Raw genomic sequence first — 16,239 nt, 5'->3', positions numbered from 1 at the left:
GAGACTTTACCACTTACTACCCCTCACCCAAACTCCTTTGTCTTGCCAATTCTTTACAAATCTGTTTCTTTGTCTACAGGTATAAAAGCTTTCTGCTCAGAGCACCTCTTTGGGTTGCCATTCTCTTGTAAGGTCTCCCACATAAACCTAAAAATTCAATTAAATGTGTGTGTTTTCCTCTGGTTACTCTGTCATATACCAGTTTAATTTTTAGGCCAACCCAGAGCCCCAAAGAGGGTACAGGAGACATTCCTTCCCGTTATAAGCAACACCCAAACTTTAGAAATCAACTTTCTTTTTTGAAAAATATTATTTTTAAATTTTCAATTACAGGTGACAGATATTAGATCCAGGTGTACAACATAGTTATTTTACATTTATATAACTTATGAAGTAATTACCTCAATGAGTAGTACTCATCTGATACTATACATAGTTATTCCGGTATTATTGACTATATTCCCCATGCTGTACTTACATCGCCGTGACTGTTTTATACCCAGCCATTTATACGATGTAATCCCTCCCCTTTTTTCACTCACCCACCATGGCCCCTCCCACTTGGCAACCATCACAAGGGCATGATTAAATTCTGAATAAGTAAAGTTCACAATGTATTCCTCCCTCACAAGGAGGCGGGTGGGGCTTACCTCACAAAGCTCTGCTGGGCTCATATGAAGATAGCTTGAGCCAGTGCCAGGGCCTGCAGGCACAAGTGAGAAATCCAGCCGGCAGAAATCTGTGGTGAGGAGCTGGCGGGGGAGTACAGAGAACCTCTAGAGAAGCATAGGAAATAGGTGATGGCTGGGTGAGATAGTTGGAACCCAAAGTAGGTAAGTAGAATGCCCCTGACCCTGTTCCATGCCCCTGATTTCTTATATCCTAGTCCAAACATTATGTTCTCCATAAGCCTTTCCCTATTTCCATGAATGGTGTTCCTCTGTCCAATACACCGGGTCTTATTGCATAGCACTGCAGAGGTCTGTTTTAGAGTTTTCTTTCTTTGTAGGTGTAAAGGCAGGGAGAAGGTCTTACCCACCTTGGCAGGTGTTTAGAAATTACGCCTGTCTGAAACACTGAAGAACCGGATGGGGGTGGGAAATGACCTGACCTGAGAGTAGGTTGGACAGCCACGCAGAGAGACTTCTCTATCTGGTCCTTCCGTCAAATTGTGGGCAGGGTGTTGAAAGGAAGAGGCCCAGGTCTCAGCCTCTGTTTAAATGCAGGCAGCTGTCTCCGGGGAAAGGCTGCGTCGGCTGTGGATGAGCAGCGAGCGAGCCTGAAGGTGCAGTGGATAGGCGGTTTCTGAAGCTGCGGACATGGGAGCTGAATGCTGGAGAAACCTTCTGTTGTTGTTGGCTGCTCTGGTCCTGACGGCCAAATTGGGTCACTTTCAAAGGTGGGGAGGCTTCCAGGAGAAGTCCACAAGCAAGAAAAACATGAATTCAACACTCAGATTCTTCATTGAAAACTACAACAATGTGAGCAATGACACCTACTTATTTCGAGTAGACAAAGTACTTCAAAGTTATGTGCAGGTTTGTATCTCGGTTTCTCTGAATATGGGTAGTACCCCCATTCTTGCCCATTTTTTACATTGAATTTATTCGAGTGACACTGGTAAACAATATGATACAAATTTCAGGTGCACAATTTTACAACACATCATTTGTACACTGTATTGCAGGGGTCCTCAAACTTTTTAAACAGGGGGCCAGTTCACTGTCCCTCAGACCGTTGGAGGGCCGGACTATAGTTTAAAAAAAAAACTATGAACAAATTCCTATGCACACTGCACATATCTTATTTTGAAGTAAAAAAAAAACAACAGGAACAAATATAATATTTGTATTTGCATGTGGCCTGCGGGCCGTAGTTTGAGGACCCCTGCTGTATTGTTGTTCACCACCCCAAGTTAAGTCTCCGTCTATCACCATTTATCCGCCCCATACCCTCCTTCACCTCCTCTCCTCCCCTCCCCTCAGCAATCACCACACTGCTGTCCATCAGTTTTCCATCATTACTTTTTCTAAATATCTTTTTTAAAAATTTTTTTTATTGATTTTGTACAGAGAGGAAGGGAGAAGGATAGAGAGTTAGAAACATCTATCAGCTGCCTCCTGCACACCCCCTACTGGGGATGTGCCCACAACCAAGGTACATGCTCTTGACTGGAATCGAACCTGGGACCCTTCAGTCCGCAGGCTGATGCTCTATCCACTGAGCAAAACCGGTTAGGGCTCTAAATATCTTTTCGATTTCTTGCTCTCTCCCCTCCTTCTGGCACCCCTGATGCCAATGCTGGGCCCTTCTTTGTCTTTTGTTATAGCCTTTTTTTTTTTTTCTATTTTGCTTAATCCTTCCACCCTCACCCGAACACCACCACCCCTCCCTGAGCTATCTGCCTACTCTTTATCTATGAGTCTGTCTCTATTTTGCTTGGTAGTTCACTTTGTTCATTAAATTCCACATATGAGTGAAATCATATGTTACTTGTTTTTCTCTGACTGGCTTATTTCACTTAGCATAATATTCTCTAGGTCTATCCCTGTTGTTGCAGATGGCAAGATTTAATTCTTTTTTTATGGCTGAATCATATTTCATTGTATAGATCTTTATCTTTAACCATTCATCTATTTTTTTTCTTAATATATTTTTATTGATTTCAGAGAGGAAGGGATAAGGAGAGAGAGATAGAAACATCAGTGCTGAGAGAGAATCATTGATTGGGGGCCTCCTGCACACCTCCCACTGGGAATCCAGCCCACAACCTGGGCATGTGCCCTGACCAGGAATAGAACCATGGCCTCCTGGATCATAGTTTGATGTTCAACCACACTGGCTGGGCTATCCATTCATGTATTGATGGACACTTAAGTTGCTTTTATATCTTGCTGCAATAAACATATGAATGTATAGATCCTTTTGATTTAGTGTTTTGGATTCCTTTGAATAAATACTTAGAAATAGAGATGTTAGGTCTTTTTTTCTCTTTTGGTATAGCTTTTGTTTTAAAGTCTATTTGGTTTGATATAAGTATTGCTACCCCACATTTTTTGTTTTGTGTTGTTTCCATTTTCGTGAAATATCATTTTCCATCCCTTTACTTTCAGTCTGTGTGTGTCTTATTTATTTTATTTTATTTATTATTGAATTTTTTTTAGAGCCAAGAAGGGGGAGAGAGAGAGAGAGAGAGAGAAAAGAGGGAGAGAGAGAGAGAGAGAGAGAAAAGAGGGAGAGAGAGAGAGAGAAAAACATTGATGTGAGAGAAGCCTCCTATATATGCCCTGACTGAGGATTGAACCTGCAACTTGGGTATGTGCCTTGATCAGGAATTGAATCCACCACCTTTCTGTGTACAGATGATGCGCCAACCAACTGAACCACACTGACCAAGCCTGTGTGTGTCTTTTGATTTGAAATGAGTCCCTTACATACATACAGAATAAAATAAGGGTCTGGTTTTGTAACCTATCCAAACACTGTATCTCTTTTGATTGGTGCAGTTAATCCATTTGCATGTAAAATAATTGTTGACAGATATATATTTAATGCCATTTTATTATTCATATTTTTATTTTTAAAAAAATATATTTTATTGATTTTTTTACAGAGAGGAAGGGAGAAGGATAGAGAGTTAGAAACATCAATGAGAGAGAAGCCTTGATCAGCTGCCTCCTGCACACCACCCACTGGGGACGTGCCCGCAACCAAGGCACATGCCCTTGACTGGAATCGAACCTGGGACCTATTCATATTTTTAATCTTTTTTTCTCTTTTTCTCCTTTAAGAAGACCCTATAAAATTTCTTGTAATACTGGTTTGGTGGTAATAAACTTCTTTAGCTTTGTCTTGTCTGGGAAGTTCTTTATTTGTCCTTCAATTCCAAATGATAGCTTTGCTAGATAGAGTAATCTTGGTTGTAGGTCCTTGTTTTTCCTCACTTAGAATATTTTATGTCAATCGCTTATGGCTACAAAGTTTCTGTTGAGAAATCAACTGACAAACTTATGGGAGTTTCCTTATAGGTAACTAACTGCTTTTCTCTCGCTGCCTTTAAGATTCTCTCTTTGTCTTTAACCTTTGGCATTTTATTATGATGTGTCTTGGTGTGGGTCTTTTTAGGTTCATCTTGTTTGAACTCTGTGCTTCCTGGACTTCTATGTCTATTTTCTTCACCAAGTTAAGGAAGTTTTCCATCATTATTTTTTCTAAATAACTTTTCGATTTCTTGCTCTCTCTTCTCCTTCTGGCATCCCTATGATGCAACTGTTGGTATGCTTGAAGTTATCCCAGGAGCTTCTTACACTATCCTCATTTCTTGGGTTCTTTTTTCTTTTTGCTGGTCTGATTGGGTGTTTTCTGCTTCCTTATATTCCAAATTACTGATTTAATACTCTGCTTCATCTACTTTACTGCTGATTCCCTTTAATTTATTCTTTATTTTGTTTAGTGTAGTCTTCATTTCTGCTGGTTCTTTTTTTTATGATTTCCTTGTCTTTTTTATGCTGTTGAAGTTCTCACTGAGTTTTCTGAGCATCCTTATAAACACTGTTTTGAAATGTGTATCTGGTAACTTCCTTGCCTCCACGTCATTTAGTTCTTTTTCTGAAGATTTCTCCTGTTCTTTCACTTGGGATCTGTTTCTTTGTCTCCTCATATTGGCTGCTTCCCTGTGTTTATTTCTATGTATTATATAGAGCTGCTATGTCTCCTAGACTTGGTAGAATGGCCTAATATAGTAAGTGTCCTGCAAGGCCAGGGGTACAGCCTCCCCAGTCACCCATGTTGGGTGCTTTAGGTATGGCCCTTGTGTGGGCTGTAGGAGCTGTCCTGTTGTAGTTGAGTCTTGATTGCTGTTGGCACATCACTGGGAGGGATTAGCTGCAAAGACTGGCGGCAACTACAATGGGGGAGCTGCTTGTAGGGGCTGACCCATAGAGCAGGACTTTCTTCAGTGGGGCTTTGGTGCCTGCTGAGGCTGCACCCTTAGTGTGTCACTCATGAAGGCTGTTGGGTTGTAATCTGGCATGCTATGAAGCTGTCCACCATGTGCACTGGCTCTGGGACCTCTTGGAAGGTAAAAGGTCGCCACCACCTGTGCCCTGCTTGGGCCCAGCATGGTCTACAGATGGTTGCTGCTTTTCCTGGACTAGGAGGTGCCCAGAAAAAGCCAAACTGTGAGCCAAACTGTGAACCAAGTCTGGCTGCCACTAGTGCTGGCCTTGGGGTCACTTAGCATTATATACAGGGTATGCAGAAGCCAGACACTGCTTGTTTGAGAGATTTTAGGAAAATCTGAAGCATGAGCCAAGAGAAGTCACTTGTATGGAAAAAACACTGGAAACTGCTTGAATGGGCCCCAAAGTTTGGTGAGGCAGTGTCTCAGGGAATTACCAGGGCAGGGTGAACAGTGTTAGCCAGGTTGATGGAGACTTAGATATGGCACCAGACTGCCAGCTCTTTGGGCAAAAGGCTCAGCAAAGGAACAGTATCTGCCAGCACTTCTGTCTGGAAGAAAGTGGCTCCTCTAGCTTTTGTAGTCAAGATATCCCTCCTGATTTTTAACCACCACATGTGGGTATGGAACCAGTTTGTTTCATGTCTCCACCCTTCTTACCAGTCTCAACCTGGCTTCTTCTTTATATCCTTAGTTATAGGACTTCTGTAAAGCTAAATTTCAGGCATTCTGAATAATGGTTGTTCTATAATTTAATTGTAATTTTTGATGTGGTTGTGGGAGGTTCCCAGTACCTCATTTACCTGTGCCACCATCTTGTCCAGGCTGTTTTCTCTAACAGTCTCATTTGGCAAAATATAAGTGTTCTCTGTAGGTTCCCCTCAACAATAGTATTTCAATGTCCAGGGCTGTAAAATCTAAGTCTGGACTTTCTAGCTGCATTCTATAGAAAATGAATTATACAGAGGTGTGGGTTTTGTTTGTTTGTTTGTTTGTTTGTTTTTTTAACAGGAGGAGACCAAGAGGAGTGAGGGCCAGGCTTCAATCAGATCATCTCTTCTTTTATTTGTTTTTTGTGTAAAATTTTCTGATATCAATTGAAGGATGATAGAGGATGAAAAAAGTTGTTTGAAAATCACTTTTGCTTGTCTAACCTCTCCTCAAGGTCAGATAGTAATGTTAAAAACAACAATTTTAATTTCCATGACTGAAAGTTTAAAAGTGCTAGCCAAAAAGAAGATTGATCTTGAGGCATGAAGTCCAAACCACCAGCAGATGGTTTGGTGGAAAAGACACATATAATCCATTGTCTTGGACTCTGCAAGCATTTTTATACATCACGTGGGGGCAGGGGAAAGAAAGATGTAAGCCTTCTGAAAGAATTTACATGAGCTACAGGAGAAGTGGTGGGAGAAAGCAGGGCCAGCTCTGAAGTAGGTGCAGAGGCTGCAAAAAGAAATGTCCATTCCCGTTGATGGGCTGCGGGCAGCATTCTTGGAAACCCACATGTAAACAATAACTGGAGCTTCCTGGAGTTTGATGGTTCCTGGCTAAAAGAATCTGTAGAAATAGCCAACTGGAAATTAATTCCAAATTCCAACGGACAGACGGAATGTGAGCAGTCTTTTGTTAGTTGACCTTCAGCCATTAACAGATGAACAGTTCCGTCACTTTTCTCTCACTCTTTGACCTCTGTAATTTAATTTAGAACATCTCAGAATTTTCTCCTTGTCAGTAAAATATGTAAGTTAGGTCAAAGGCAATACCACATCTTAGTTCAATTATGTATTATTGAACTAATAAAAAAATTAATAGACTAGCACAGTGATTTTCAACCTTTTTTCATACCATGGCACACATAAAGTAATTAGTTACATCATGTGGCACACCAAAAAATACATTTTTTGCCTATCTGACCAAAAATATGTATAATTTTGATTCATTCACATCAGATGGCTATTGTTGTGTTGGCTGCTGTCATTCTTTTATTTGATAATCTAATGGAAAAGAAATTAGTGCCGCTGACTAAATAGTCAGGTATTGCATGTTTTAAATTTTTTTACGACACACCGGTGTGCCTCTTGCGACACATGGATTGAAAATCGCTGGACTGATTAGAGAGGAGCAGTGGGAACGGGAGAAAACAGCCAGGGCAGGGGGCAGAGAGGGATGGGCGGTGTTAATGAGACACAAATGGGCCTCATAGGCATCAGCTTGTTTTTTCAGTAACTCACACTTGTCACAAAATTGTGGCTTATGAAAGCCTAACATTGGGGTGACTTAGCCACAAGGGGGCAGCCCTTGACCAACTTTCTTGTGGAAGTTGGCTTGTTCGCCTCTTGTCTTCCCAAGGATAAATCTGACCATCTCAGGTCTGTCGTGTGGAATCAATCCATTGCCATTAACAGTTACCTCTGAAAGAGTTGTTTGTGAGTAAACATGCGATGTCATTCAAATGGATGAATTGTCAGAGTGACTATACCTTTTGGTAGCTGGGTGACCTGGGGCAAGGATCCCTGGGCATCCCCACCCCTGTTACGGCATGATTGTGTTTGTTCTAATACCTCACAGAGGGATGCAGGAGGTGGGCACCTTCTGAGTTTGACGTCCAGATCCTCCTAATCATGGGATTTTGGTCAAGTGCCACCCATACCTGCAGCCTCAGTTGACTCACTTGCAAAGCAGGCAGAAAAGAGTGAAGCAGCATTTATGAAAACATTTGTATTATTATGATAATTCCTATTATTATTTAACAGTCAAGTCTTATAATGAATAAGAAAGCACTACATTCATTGGAATGTTAGTTAAATTTATGGCCAATGTTTTAGTTTCTCCATACATGCAGAATGTGCTGAACATCAATGCGACAGTGCTTGGCACAAGCCCTGCAAGCTGCCAACAATACTTGGATGAAACTGTCCCTTGATGAAGAACTCAGGAGCCCTGCATCCTGAGGTCCTTCCCTTAGACGTGGGGACCAGGGTGGTGGTACTGCCCTCAGGCCTCCTCCCCCAGCCACACTGCACACCTTGAGGTTTTATAGTGGCGCTTTCCTCTCAGGGGTGGTATGAGCGCTCTCTCCTTCTATCACCACAGCAGAGAGTACAAGCCTTCTTATGTGGTTGGCCACTGCATTTGGACAAGGAAGCAGGACCTTCTAGGAGCTTCTCCCCTCACCAGGCAGAACTCTCTAGTGACTAGTCCCCACGGTTACTGGAAAATTCAGCCATTTCCAACACAACCATGTATTAGTTTCACCTCTGCATGTGGGGCTTACCTGCCACCAAAGGCTTTCCCAGTCTTTTGCCCTTGCGTCTTCGGATCTTGCACTTGAACATGAGTACGACAAGAAGACAAATCACAACGATAGGAAGTGGCTCTTGTGTGCATTCTCCATGGTTTATATATTCACCATTTCCATACATCATCAGAGCAAATGGGCACTATTCTTCCCATTTTCTAGACGAGGAGACTGAGGCTCAGGTAGGTGGAGGGACTCTACTTGCTCAGATAAAGTTGGCAGGGGTTAAAGCCAGAACTTGAGCTCAATTCTTCTGTCTTCTGTTCTGACACTCTCCCAACTCCATTGCTACTTCAGAGTAATGTTCCCAACACTTGTTAAAACATTTAATAATTCGTAATTATGTAGTTTCTTTGAAATGTATTTTGTGCATTCAGTGAAATGCGTGCTTCTCTTAAGCCAGTGGCCCTTTAAATACAGTTCCTCATGTTGTGAACCCCAACCATAAAATTATTTTCGTTGTTACTTCATAACTATAATGTTGCCACTGTTATGAATCATAATGTAAATATCTGATACGCAGGATGGTCTTAGGCGACCCCTGTGAAAGGGCCCTTCGACTGCAAAAGGGGTCACGACCCACAGGTTGAGAACCGCTGTCATGTAACAACTCCTAGAATAGGCATAATTATTACCTATACTCTGTCGGTGAGGAAACTAAGGCTGCTAGGCTCAAGGTCACAGCATTCCTGTATGGAGAACACATGCTCCAAATCAGTTAGAGTCCTAAGCTTATGGGCTTTTTATTAACAATTTTAATGTTGACATTGTTGCAGATGTCCCCCTTTCTCCCCCCCTTTGCCCACCTCATCCACAGGCACCTCCCCCTCCCTTGGCCTTCACCGAACTATTGTCCGTGTCCATGGGGTATGCACGTACGATCTTTAGCTAATTGCTCCACCTTCTTTATCCAGTCATCCCCACCCCTCTCCTCTCCTGCAGCAGCCAGTCTGATCCACGTGTCCATGCTTCCGGTTCTATTTTGTATAACAGATTATTGTGTTCATTAGATTCCACATCTTAGTGAGATCATATGGTATTTATCTTTCTTTGACTGACTTATTTAGCTTAGCATAATACTCTCCAGGTCCATCCATACTGTTGCAAAGGGTAAGAGTTCCTTCTTTTTTTTACAGCCATGTAGTATTCCATTGTGTAAAAATACCATAGCTTTTTTATTCACTCATCTGCTGATGGGCACTGGGGCCATTTCCAGATCTTGGCTATTGGAAATAATGCTGCTGATATTGCTCGGCCTCTCAGCCAAGCACCTGCTCCAGGGGGGCTCCCCCTTTCCGTGACTCCCCTTCTCTTTCCAGTCTCTATGTTGTTTCTTTGGTGCTCCTTAGATAGATGTCCAACCAGCTGCACTTCTCTTGACTTTTCAAATTGATTGCAAAGTACTTGAACTGTAATTCCAGTGCTTGGCTGGGAGCAAGGGTTATGTAACTTGCATAGCTACAAGTTACACTGCAGCCCACTTGAATCCTCCAAGCTTATGTTTTGAGCTGTGTTGCTGACCGCCTCCCATCAGGTTGGCTGGGAAGGAGGGAAGAGAAGGAGGACATGGCTGAAGGGGCTGGGAGACCAGGGGGATAAGGTGTGGCTGGTTCTATGCATTCGGAGGACCATGTGTGCAGACCTGGGGGTGCTCTGGCACTGCCAGTCAGCCAAGCTCAATGTGTTGCCCACCTTGTCTGAGGATGCAGGGGGGATAGGTGCGATCCATCTGTGCCCATTGCAGTGAGTCCAGTGCAGAGCCAGGGAATGGGTTATGCACATGCTGGGCACTGACCAGGGGCCTTAGTGCCTCTGTGCATCCTCAAGCTGGAGGGAGAAGAGGGGGCCATGCTTGGGTGGGTGAGCCAGACCCAGGGGCGTGGCTCCTGGGGCTTCACTCTCCATTCTAGCCTTCCTTGGAGAGAGCCAGCAACTGGATGCTTTGACTCCAGACTAACAGTGCTATTGCTTTTCTGTAGCTGACCACAGGAGTGGAGTATCTGGCCACCGTAAAGATCAGCCGGACGAAGTGCAAAAAGAACAGCACAAAAAGTCATTCATGCCCCCGACAAAGCGAGAAGAAGATGAAGAAGGTATGTGGTGGCAGTCATCTGAAAAGAGACTCCTAACCAAAGGGAGAAAAGTCAAAACTTTAAAAGTTAACACAAATTGGACATTGACAGCTTTTACCGCTGTGTGGATTGGGGCATAGCAAGGGCACAGCCCCAGGGCTGCTGAAACCACCAGAGGTGCTGGGGGTAGGAGGGAGGCTCTCTGATTGGACAGTCCCCCCCAACCTTGGCCATGGCACAGACCTGGACCCTGGCTCCAGGTCTCCAGGACCCTTCCCAGCCTTCGGTGGAAGCAGCATTATTTCCCCATGGGGACCTTGTTCTGGTCATGGCTTGCCCTCTCCAGGCCGCTGAGGATTGTTTAATTGCCCCCTTGTCTTCATGAATTTGCTCACTCTTTTCCTGGCTCCTCTGGGTGGCACCACTTACTGGCAAATATGACAGTCTCCCTGTGCCTGAGTGCATGTGTCTGGGGACTGGGGTCCGAGGAGGGCTTTCCAGTTGTACCTGCTCCAGCTCCCAAGTCGCTGGGCAGAGGGAGCCCCAGGTGACATTCCTGTCCGGGCCTTGAACCCCCTCAGTCCCTTCAGCTCCCTCCAGATGACTGAGCAGATTCTCCCCACCCACATGGCCAGTGTGCAGCCTCAGCGATGGTTCTGAACTCCCCCTGAGGGTCTCGGGGCAGGAGATTTCCCTGAAAGCTGATTGTGTCTTTCTCCTTCCACAGAGTTTCATCTGCGATTTTTTGATATACACTGTGCCCTGGATCAACTATTACGAGCTTTGGAACAACTCCTGTCTGGAGGCCCACTTGTAAATGGGTTTGTGCAAAGATCCTCGATGAAAACTTAGATGGCTGTGCTGTGCATTTTCTATTACAGACCCCTGGAAGGACCTCATCCCCCTCAGCAGGGTCTCACTACACACACACTCACACATGTACACACATATGCACTAGCTCTCACACACTCACACAGCGCTCGCGCGCGCGCGCACACACACACACACACACACACTCACATAAACCCAAACACAATTCACACTCACTCACATTCACACTCACTCATGTACATAGACAGTGGTCTTTAGAGGGCTGGTTCAATTTGAGTAGAAGGTTGTTATGTATTTGGAGGAATCTTATAACTTTTTCTACATCAGACCGTATCTCTGGGGCACATCTTGACCTCTGACCCAAGCTTGAGGGAGCTCTGTTTCTTCTCAATGCACATATAATTCCGTGACTGACACATGTCTTTTTGAGTGTGTCCAAGACACCCTAGACCAGCGGTCCAGCGGTTGAACGACCCTTTCACAGGGGTCGCCTAAGACCATCCTGCATATCAGATAGTTACATTACAATTCATAACAGTAGCAACATTACAGTTATGAAGTAGCAACGAAAATAATTTTATGGTTGGGTCACAACATGAGGAACTGTATTTAAAGGGCCAGAAGGTTGAGAACCACTGCCCTAGACCAACCCCCCAGTATCAGATTCACTAGAAGGATTCCCAGGACTCAGCATAGAGTCATACTCATGGCTGTGATCCATTGTAGTGAAAGGACACAGAGCTAAATTTGCAAAGGGAGAAGTAGAGTGGAGAGAGGAGCCTGGTGACTTGGTTTAAAATCCTGAATCACGTTGTTGGGTGCTGCTTATTCTCCACTGCTTATCGCCATCCATGGAAGAGGAGCCCCTACATAGCCTCCCTGCTTTTGCTGTCCTCATCACTTCTCTCCAGGAGAACTTAATCCAATTGGCCAATTTGGGAAGGAAAAACTGGGCACTGTAGTCCTGGTCCTACTCTTTCCCACCGGGGCACACATTTTCCTTGTCAACTCCAGGAGAGGAACCTCTTTGTGAAGAGACCTGCTCTGGTCCACTGTTGCTGGTGCTGGGCGTCTAAATTGAATTCTAGAATTTGGTATCAGGAAGTGCACTTGCCTATCAAAATGGCACAGCTCCCAACTTAGTCCTGATCAGCAACAAAGGCCTTTTAGCTTTTGTAGTTATATTATTTCTCTGTGTTTTGCATGTTAGACAAGAAAGGGGGTGCTCTTTATTGGACTCCTCAGAGGTGCCATCATAGTCCATACTTGCCACTATCTCTTGTCTTAGCGTTTCCTTCCTCTTCTCTCTTCTTTCCCCTTTCTCTGTTTTGTTTTAATCTAAAGAAACCTCCTGGATGTGAAGTTCTGCTATCATGCAGGTTATGTAGGCTATAAGGCCTGAAATTATTCATGTCATTTCATTTGGACCCCAAAACTGCCCTGCCCAGAAGACCTTCAGACTATATTATTATGAACTGAAGAATTTGGGGAAAAATGGAATTTTACACATTAAGAACATTAAGAGAATAGGTGGACAAACATTTATTTTCTGTACAGGGAGTTACTGCTTATTGCAGGACACTTTCACATATAGTGACCACAGGTGTGTGCTCCAGGTCACCTAGCCATTGGTGCAATTTTTGCGCAGAATTTTGTACTTTTCAAACCAGGGGACAACAAACACTGAGTAAAAGCACTCGATTTGCTAAAAAACAAAGAAACAAAAAACAATATTTTAAAAAGATAACATGCAAGGTGGAAATTTTAAAGGGGAAAGACGAGGATATAATACTTGTGGATAGTTTATTCTTTATTGTGATTTTAATCACTTGATAGTATTAGAGTTGAGGTCATTCCAGAAAATGTTCTTCTGTTTGTAGTTAAACGTAGAGACTAGAAATGAAGTGCCCCCCCCCGCCACCGCATATATTCACTGATTGATTTCCCTCTTCATTTTTACTTGTGTTGTTTACTTCACACTTTTTCTTCCTTGACCTGTACTGGCTTCATCCATCCATTCATCCATCCTCTCATCCATCTCCACCCATCCTTATTTCCATCAATATAGCCTTCCTTTTTTCACCTTTTTTTCACCCAGTCCATCCATCTTTTCTTTCTTCCTCCCATCCTTCATTTACCCATTTGTATACTCATTCATAACCCTCTCTCTCTCTCTCCCTTGCCCCTATTCTCTCTCAAGATATTCTTTTTAACTTCCTTCTTCCTCCATAATGAAAAATCAATCAATAAATTTTGCACATTATCATTTTATAGTGTCAGCTTGTTTTCCTGCTCTTCATTGGAAAGTCCAGGCTGGGGGATGTGGTGGTGGTGGGAGGCTTAAGTATGCATTTACATTTTTCCTAAAATAGAAATCAGAATACTAATTCCACCAATTAAATTAGTCATATCAATAAGATCCTCTAATTTTGCTTTACTGCGATCTTCAATTACTTTGTTAATAGATTTCATGATCTTCTTCAGGGAAGAACTAAAAAAGTCCATTTTGCTAGATTTTGAAGAATTATTTGTGACGAAAGTGCAGAGGGAGCTCCTGATCACATGTTTCTACATTGAGAACACCCCAGGCCATTACAACCAGGGTCACCATATAATTGATGAACCAGGACATGTTGTAAGCAAATGGGGATGCCATTAGTGATGACACAAAGAAGCTAGGTGCAAGTCAGGACTATCCAGGCAGGGTGGGACATAGGATCATCCTCATTCTAACTCATTTGGGTAAAAGAAGCGATTTGCAGGGCCTGTGGGCTTTGGGACCTTCAAGGCCCTATACAAGTGGGCCCATCCTGACTACACACTGCAGCTATGCATGTCTGGCCAGCCTCCCTCCGATGTGACAACACTGGGTGGGAATGAAGCATGGAGGGGTGGGGGGGAGAGGGAGGAAGGAGAGGACTAAGCCACTGTTGTGGGAGTGGCTCCTCAGCAGATCACACACATACAGCTTTGACCTCCCTTACCCCAACCCACTCCTACCACCCATTAAACTATCTCTGAACTCAATTTCTTATTTCCTCTCCCATTTTGCCTCCCACACTGCTGGACGAAAGGGACAGGCCAGTAGCCCAGTGGTTTTTGTGTTAACTTCAGGCTGATATTCAGAAATTCATCAGGGCACACCGTGAGGTCCCACTGGCTGCTGAGATAGCTAACTACTTCCTTCAGCTGCAGAGTGTTCCCCGGAGCTCAGACACTTCGCTTCCCCCTCTCAACCCTTCCGACCTCCCCATTTTTCCAGCAACGAAGGAGCAGCACCTGCCAGGCACCTTCGCTGCTCTGTTTTGAGAAAGCAGGTGTTGGTTACCCTCCTTCCTTTTTAAGTGAGCTCAAATATAGCCCCAATAATTCCACCCCACACCATCCCAAAACCATAGGCAAACCCCACTACAAATGAGTTCGCCCTGAGTGAAGGCGCGTTCACCCAGTACCTTGTAAAGCTCCCCTTCCTGAAAGCTGCAGTTGTTGGCCTCCAGCCTTGGGCAGGTGGTCCGCCGCATCTCGAAGTTCACGTGGTACTCCATGTGGTCGGTAACCTGTGGGAAGCAGGCGGCAAGGAGACACAGGATTTCTCCTCCTCCATAGCTGCTGGGGGCGGGACCTCTTTCCCGTGGTGCCAAAGGGCAAGGACCCCATCCTAGGTAGAGAGATGGGCCCCTCTCTCCCCTAACCATCTGACTCCCGTGCCTCCTTTTGTCATGTGAGGACAACTCACTAGAAACCATTCTGTGGGCAAAGCCATCCCTTGGAAAACCCAAAGGATGCCAGTGATTCCGGTACAGGGTCTGCAGACTATGTCTACAAAAGACCAGAGAGTAAACATTTAGCCTTTGGGGGCATGTGGCCTCAACCCTGCAATTACAGCGCAAAAGCAGCCCCGCAGGACCTGGCACACCTGGTGTGGCTGGGAACCAATGAAACGAACCACAGAGGCAACAACAGGCAGATGTGGCCCTCGGGCCACAACGTACCGACTCCTGGTATTGGGCACCACTTAAGCAACTTAACTTTATCGGTGAACTTAGGTTTCTCTTCAGAGGCCCACTTCTCATGAAATGAGGCTGAATGTCACGTGAATGGGCTTGCCCCCGAGTGCCAGCCGTCCCCTGGCATAGGGGCACGGGGAAGAGGGGGAGAGGAGCCCACTGACCAGCTTCTTGACCTTCAGGACGCGCACAATCCGGAAGTTGTACTTGTCATCACTTTCCTGGTTGAACTCACTGGTCACATACTCCAAGGTGGTTACCACGAAGGCTTCTGATGCAGGCACTTCTTGGACACTAATAAAGGTTTTCTTCCTTTCTTGGTAGGCGATGGCCACCAGGGCCCCCAGAATGGCCAGTAGAAGCTGTGGAGTCTGCCTGGGTCTAGCCATTGCCCCTCAGCTCAGGGGGCCTAGGAAGAGCTCCCTCCACGTCCTGGTTCCCAGGGACCCTGACTGGCCTGGCGGATTTAAGCCCATGCATGGTGGACGCCCACAGCTCTCCTCCCCGTCTCTTCATCCGCAGCTGATCCTGATGAGCAGGGGAGATTGTGCAATGGTTGGCAAGCTCACCCTCACCTCCTCTTACCCTTTTGCATCCGTTCGTGTCTTTTACTCATACACCCATGCAAACACCCATCTCCTCTTTTGGGGTTTGTTCTCTCAGCAACACCCCCTCTCCTCCTGCTGCTGCCCCAGCATTATCTGGGTGGAAGCCTGGCCAGGGGCCTCTGTTCACAGAGCAACACCCCCTCTCCTCCTGCTGCTGCCCCAGCATTATCTGGGTGGAAGCCTGGCCAGGGGCCTCTGTTCACAGAGCTCGCCTCGGCTGGGGATGTGGGAGGTCCGGAGCGACAGGAAGCACTTGAGACACAGGGGATGCGGATGCCAGGGCAGTGAGGCATGAACAGGTGAGCGGGTGAACACCACCACATCCTCCCTGTCCTCTTGACCTTCCCTCTGATTGTTCTTGTCATCGCTCCCCGCTTTATCTGGCCAACCAGGACACAAGCGGTCCCTCAAGCCCAATCCTTGGCCTCTTCTTCCATGTTAATAATTCTTAACTTTGGGA

The 16,239-nt window shown here is 45.1% G+C and overlaps 2 protein-coding genes across 2 annotated transcripts; one reads left to right on the top strand and one right to left on the bottom strand.

Annotated features, from left to right (window-relative positions):
* Positions 1-639: 639 nt before the first annotated feature.
* CSTL1 (cystatin like 1) lies at positions 640-11,184 on the top strand. Its single transcript, XM_059707541.1, has 4 exons — positions 640-744; positions 1,227-1,538; positions 10,241-10,354; positions 11,061-11,184. Exons 2-4 carry the CDS (start codon positions 1,320-1,322, stop codon positions 11,148-11,150), a joined length of 423 nt encoding a protein of 140 aa, XP_059563524.1. The 5' UTR covers positions 640-744; positions 1,227-1,319; the 3' UTR covers positions 11,151-11,184.
* A 1,035-nt stretch (positions 11,185-12,219) lies between these two features.
* Positions 12,220-15,560, bottom strand: CST11 (cystatin 11). Its single transcript, XM_059707540.1, has 3 exons — positions 15,336-15,560; positions 14,617-14,721; positions 12,220-12,869 (listed from the first exon to the last, which is right to left on the bottom strand). The coding sequence occupies exons 1-3, from the start codon at positions 15,558-15,560 to the stop codon at positions 12,786-12,788; spliced, it is 414 nt and encodes a 137-aa protein (XP_059563523.1). The 3' UTR covers positions 12,220-12,785.
* Positions 15,561-16,239: the final 679 nt, after the last annotated feature.

This window comes from Myotis daubentonii, chromosome 8 (assembly GCF_963259705.1).
Source record: "Myotis daubentonii chromosome 8, mMyoDau2.1, whole genome shotgun sequence".
NCBI lineage: Eukaryota > Metazoa > Chordata > Mammalia > Chiroptera > Vespertilionidae > Myotis > Myotis daubentonii.
This window is presented reverse-complemented; position numbering and strand designations above follow the sequence as displayed.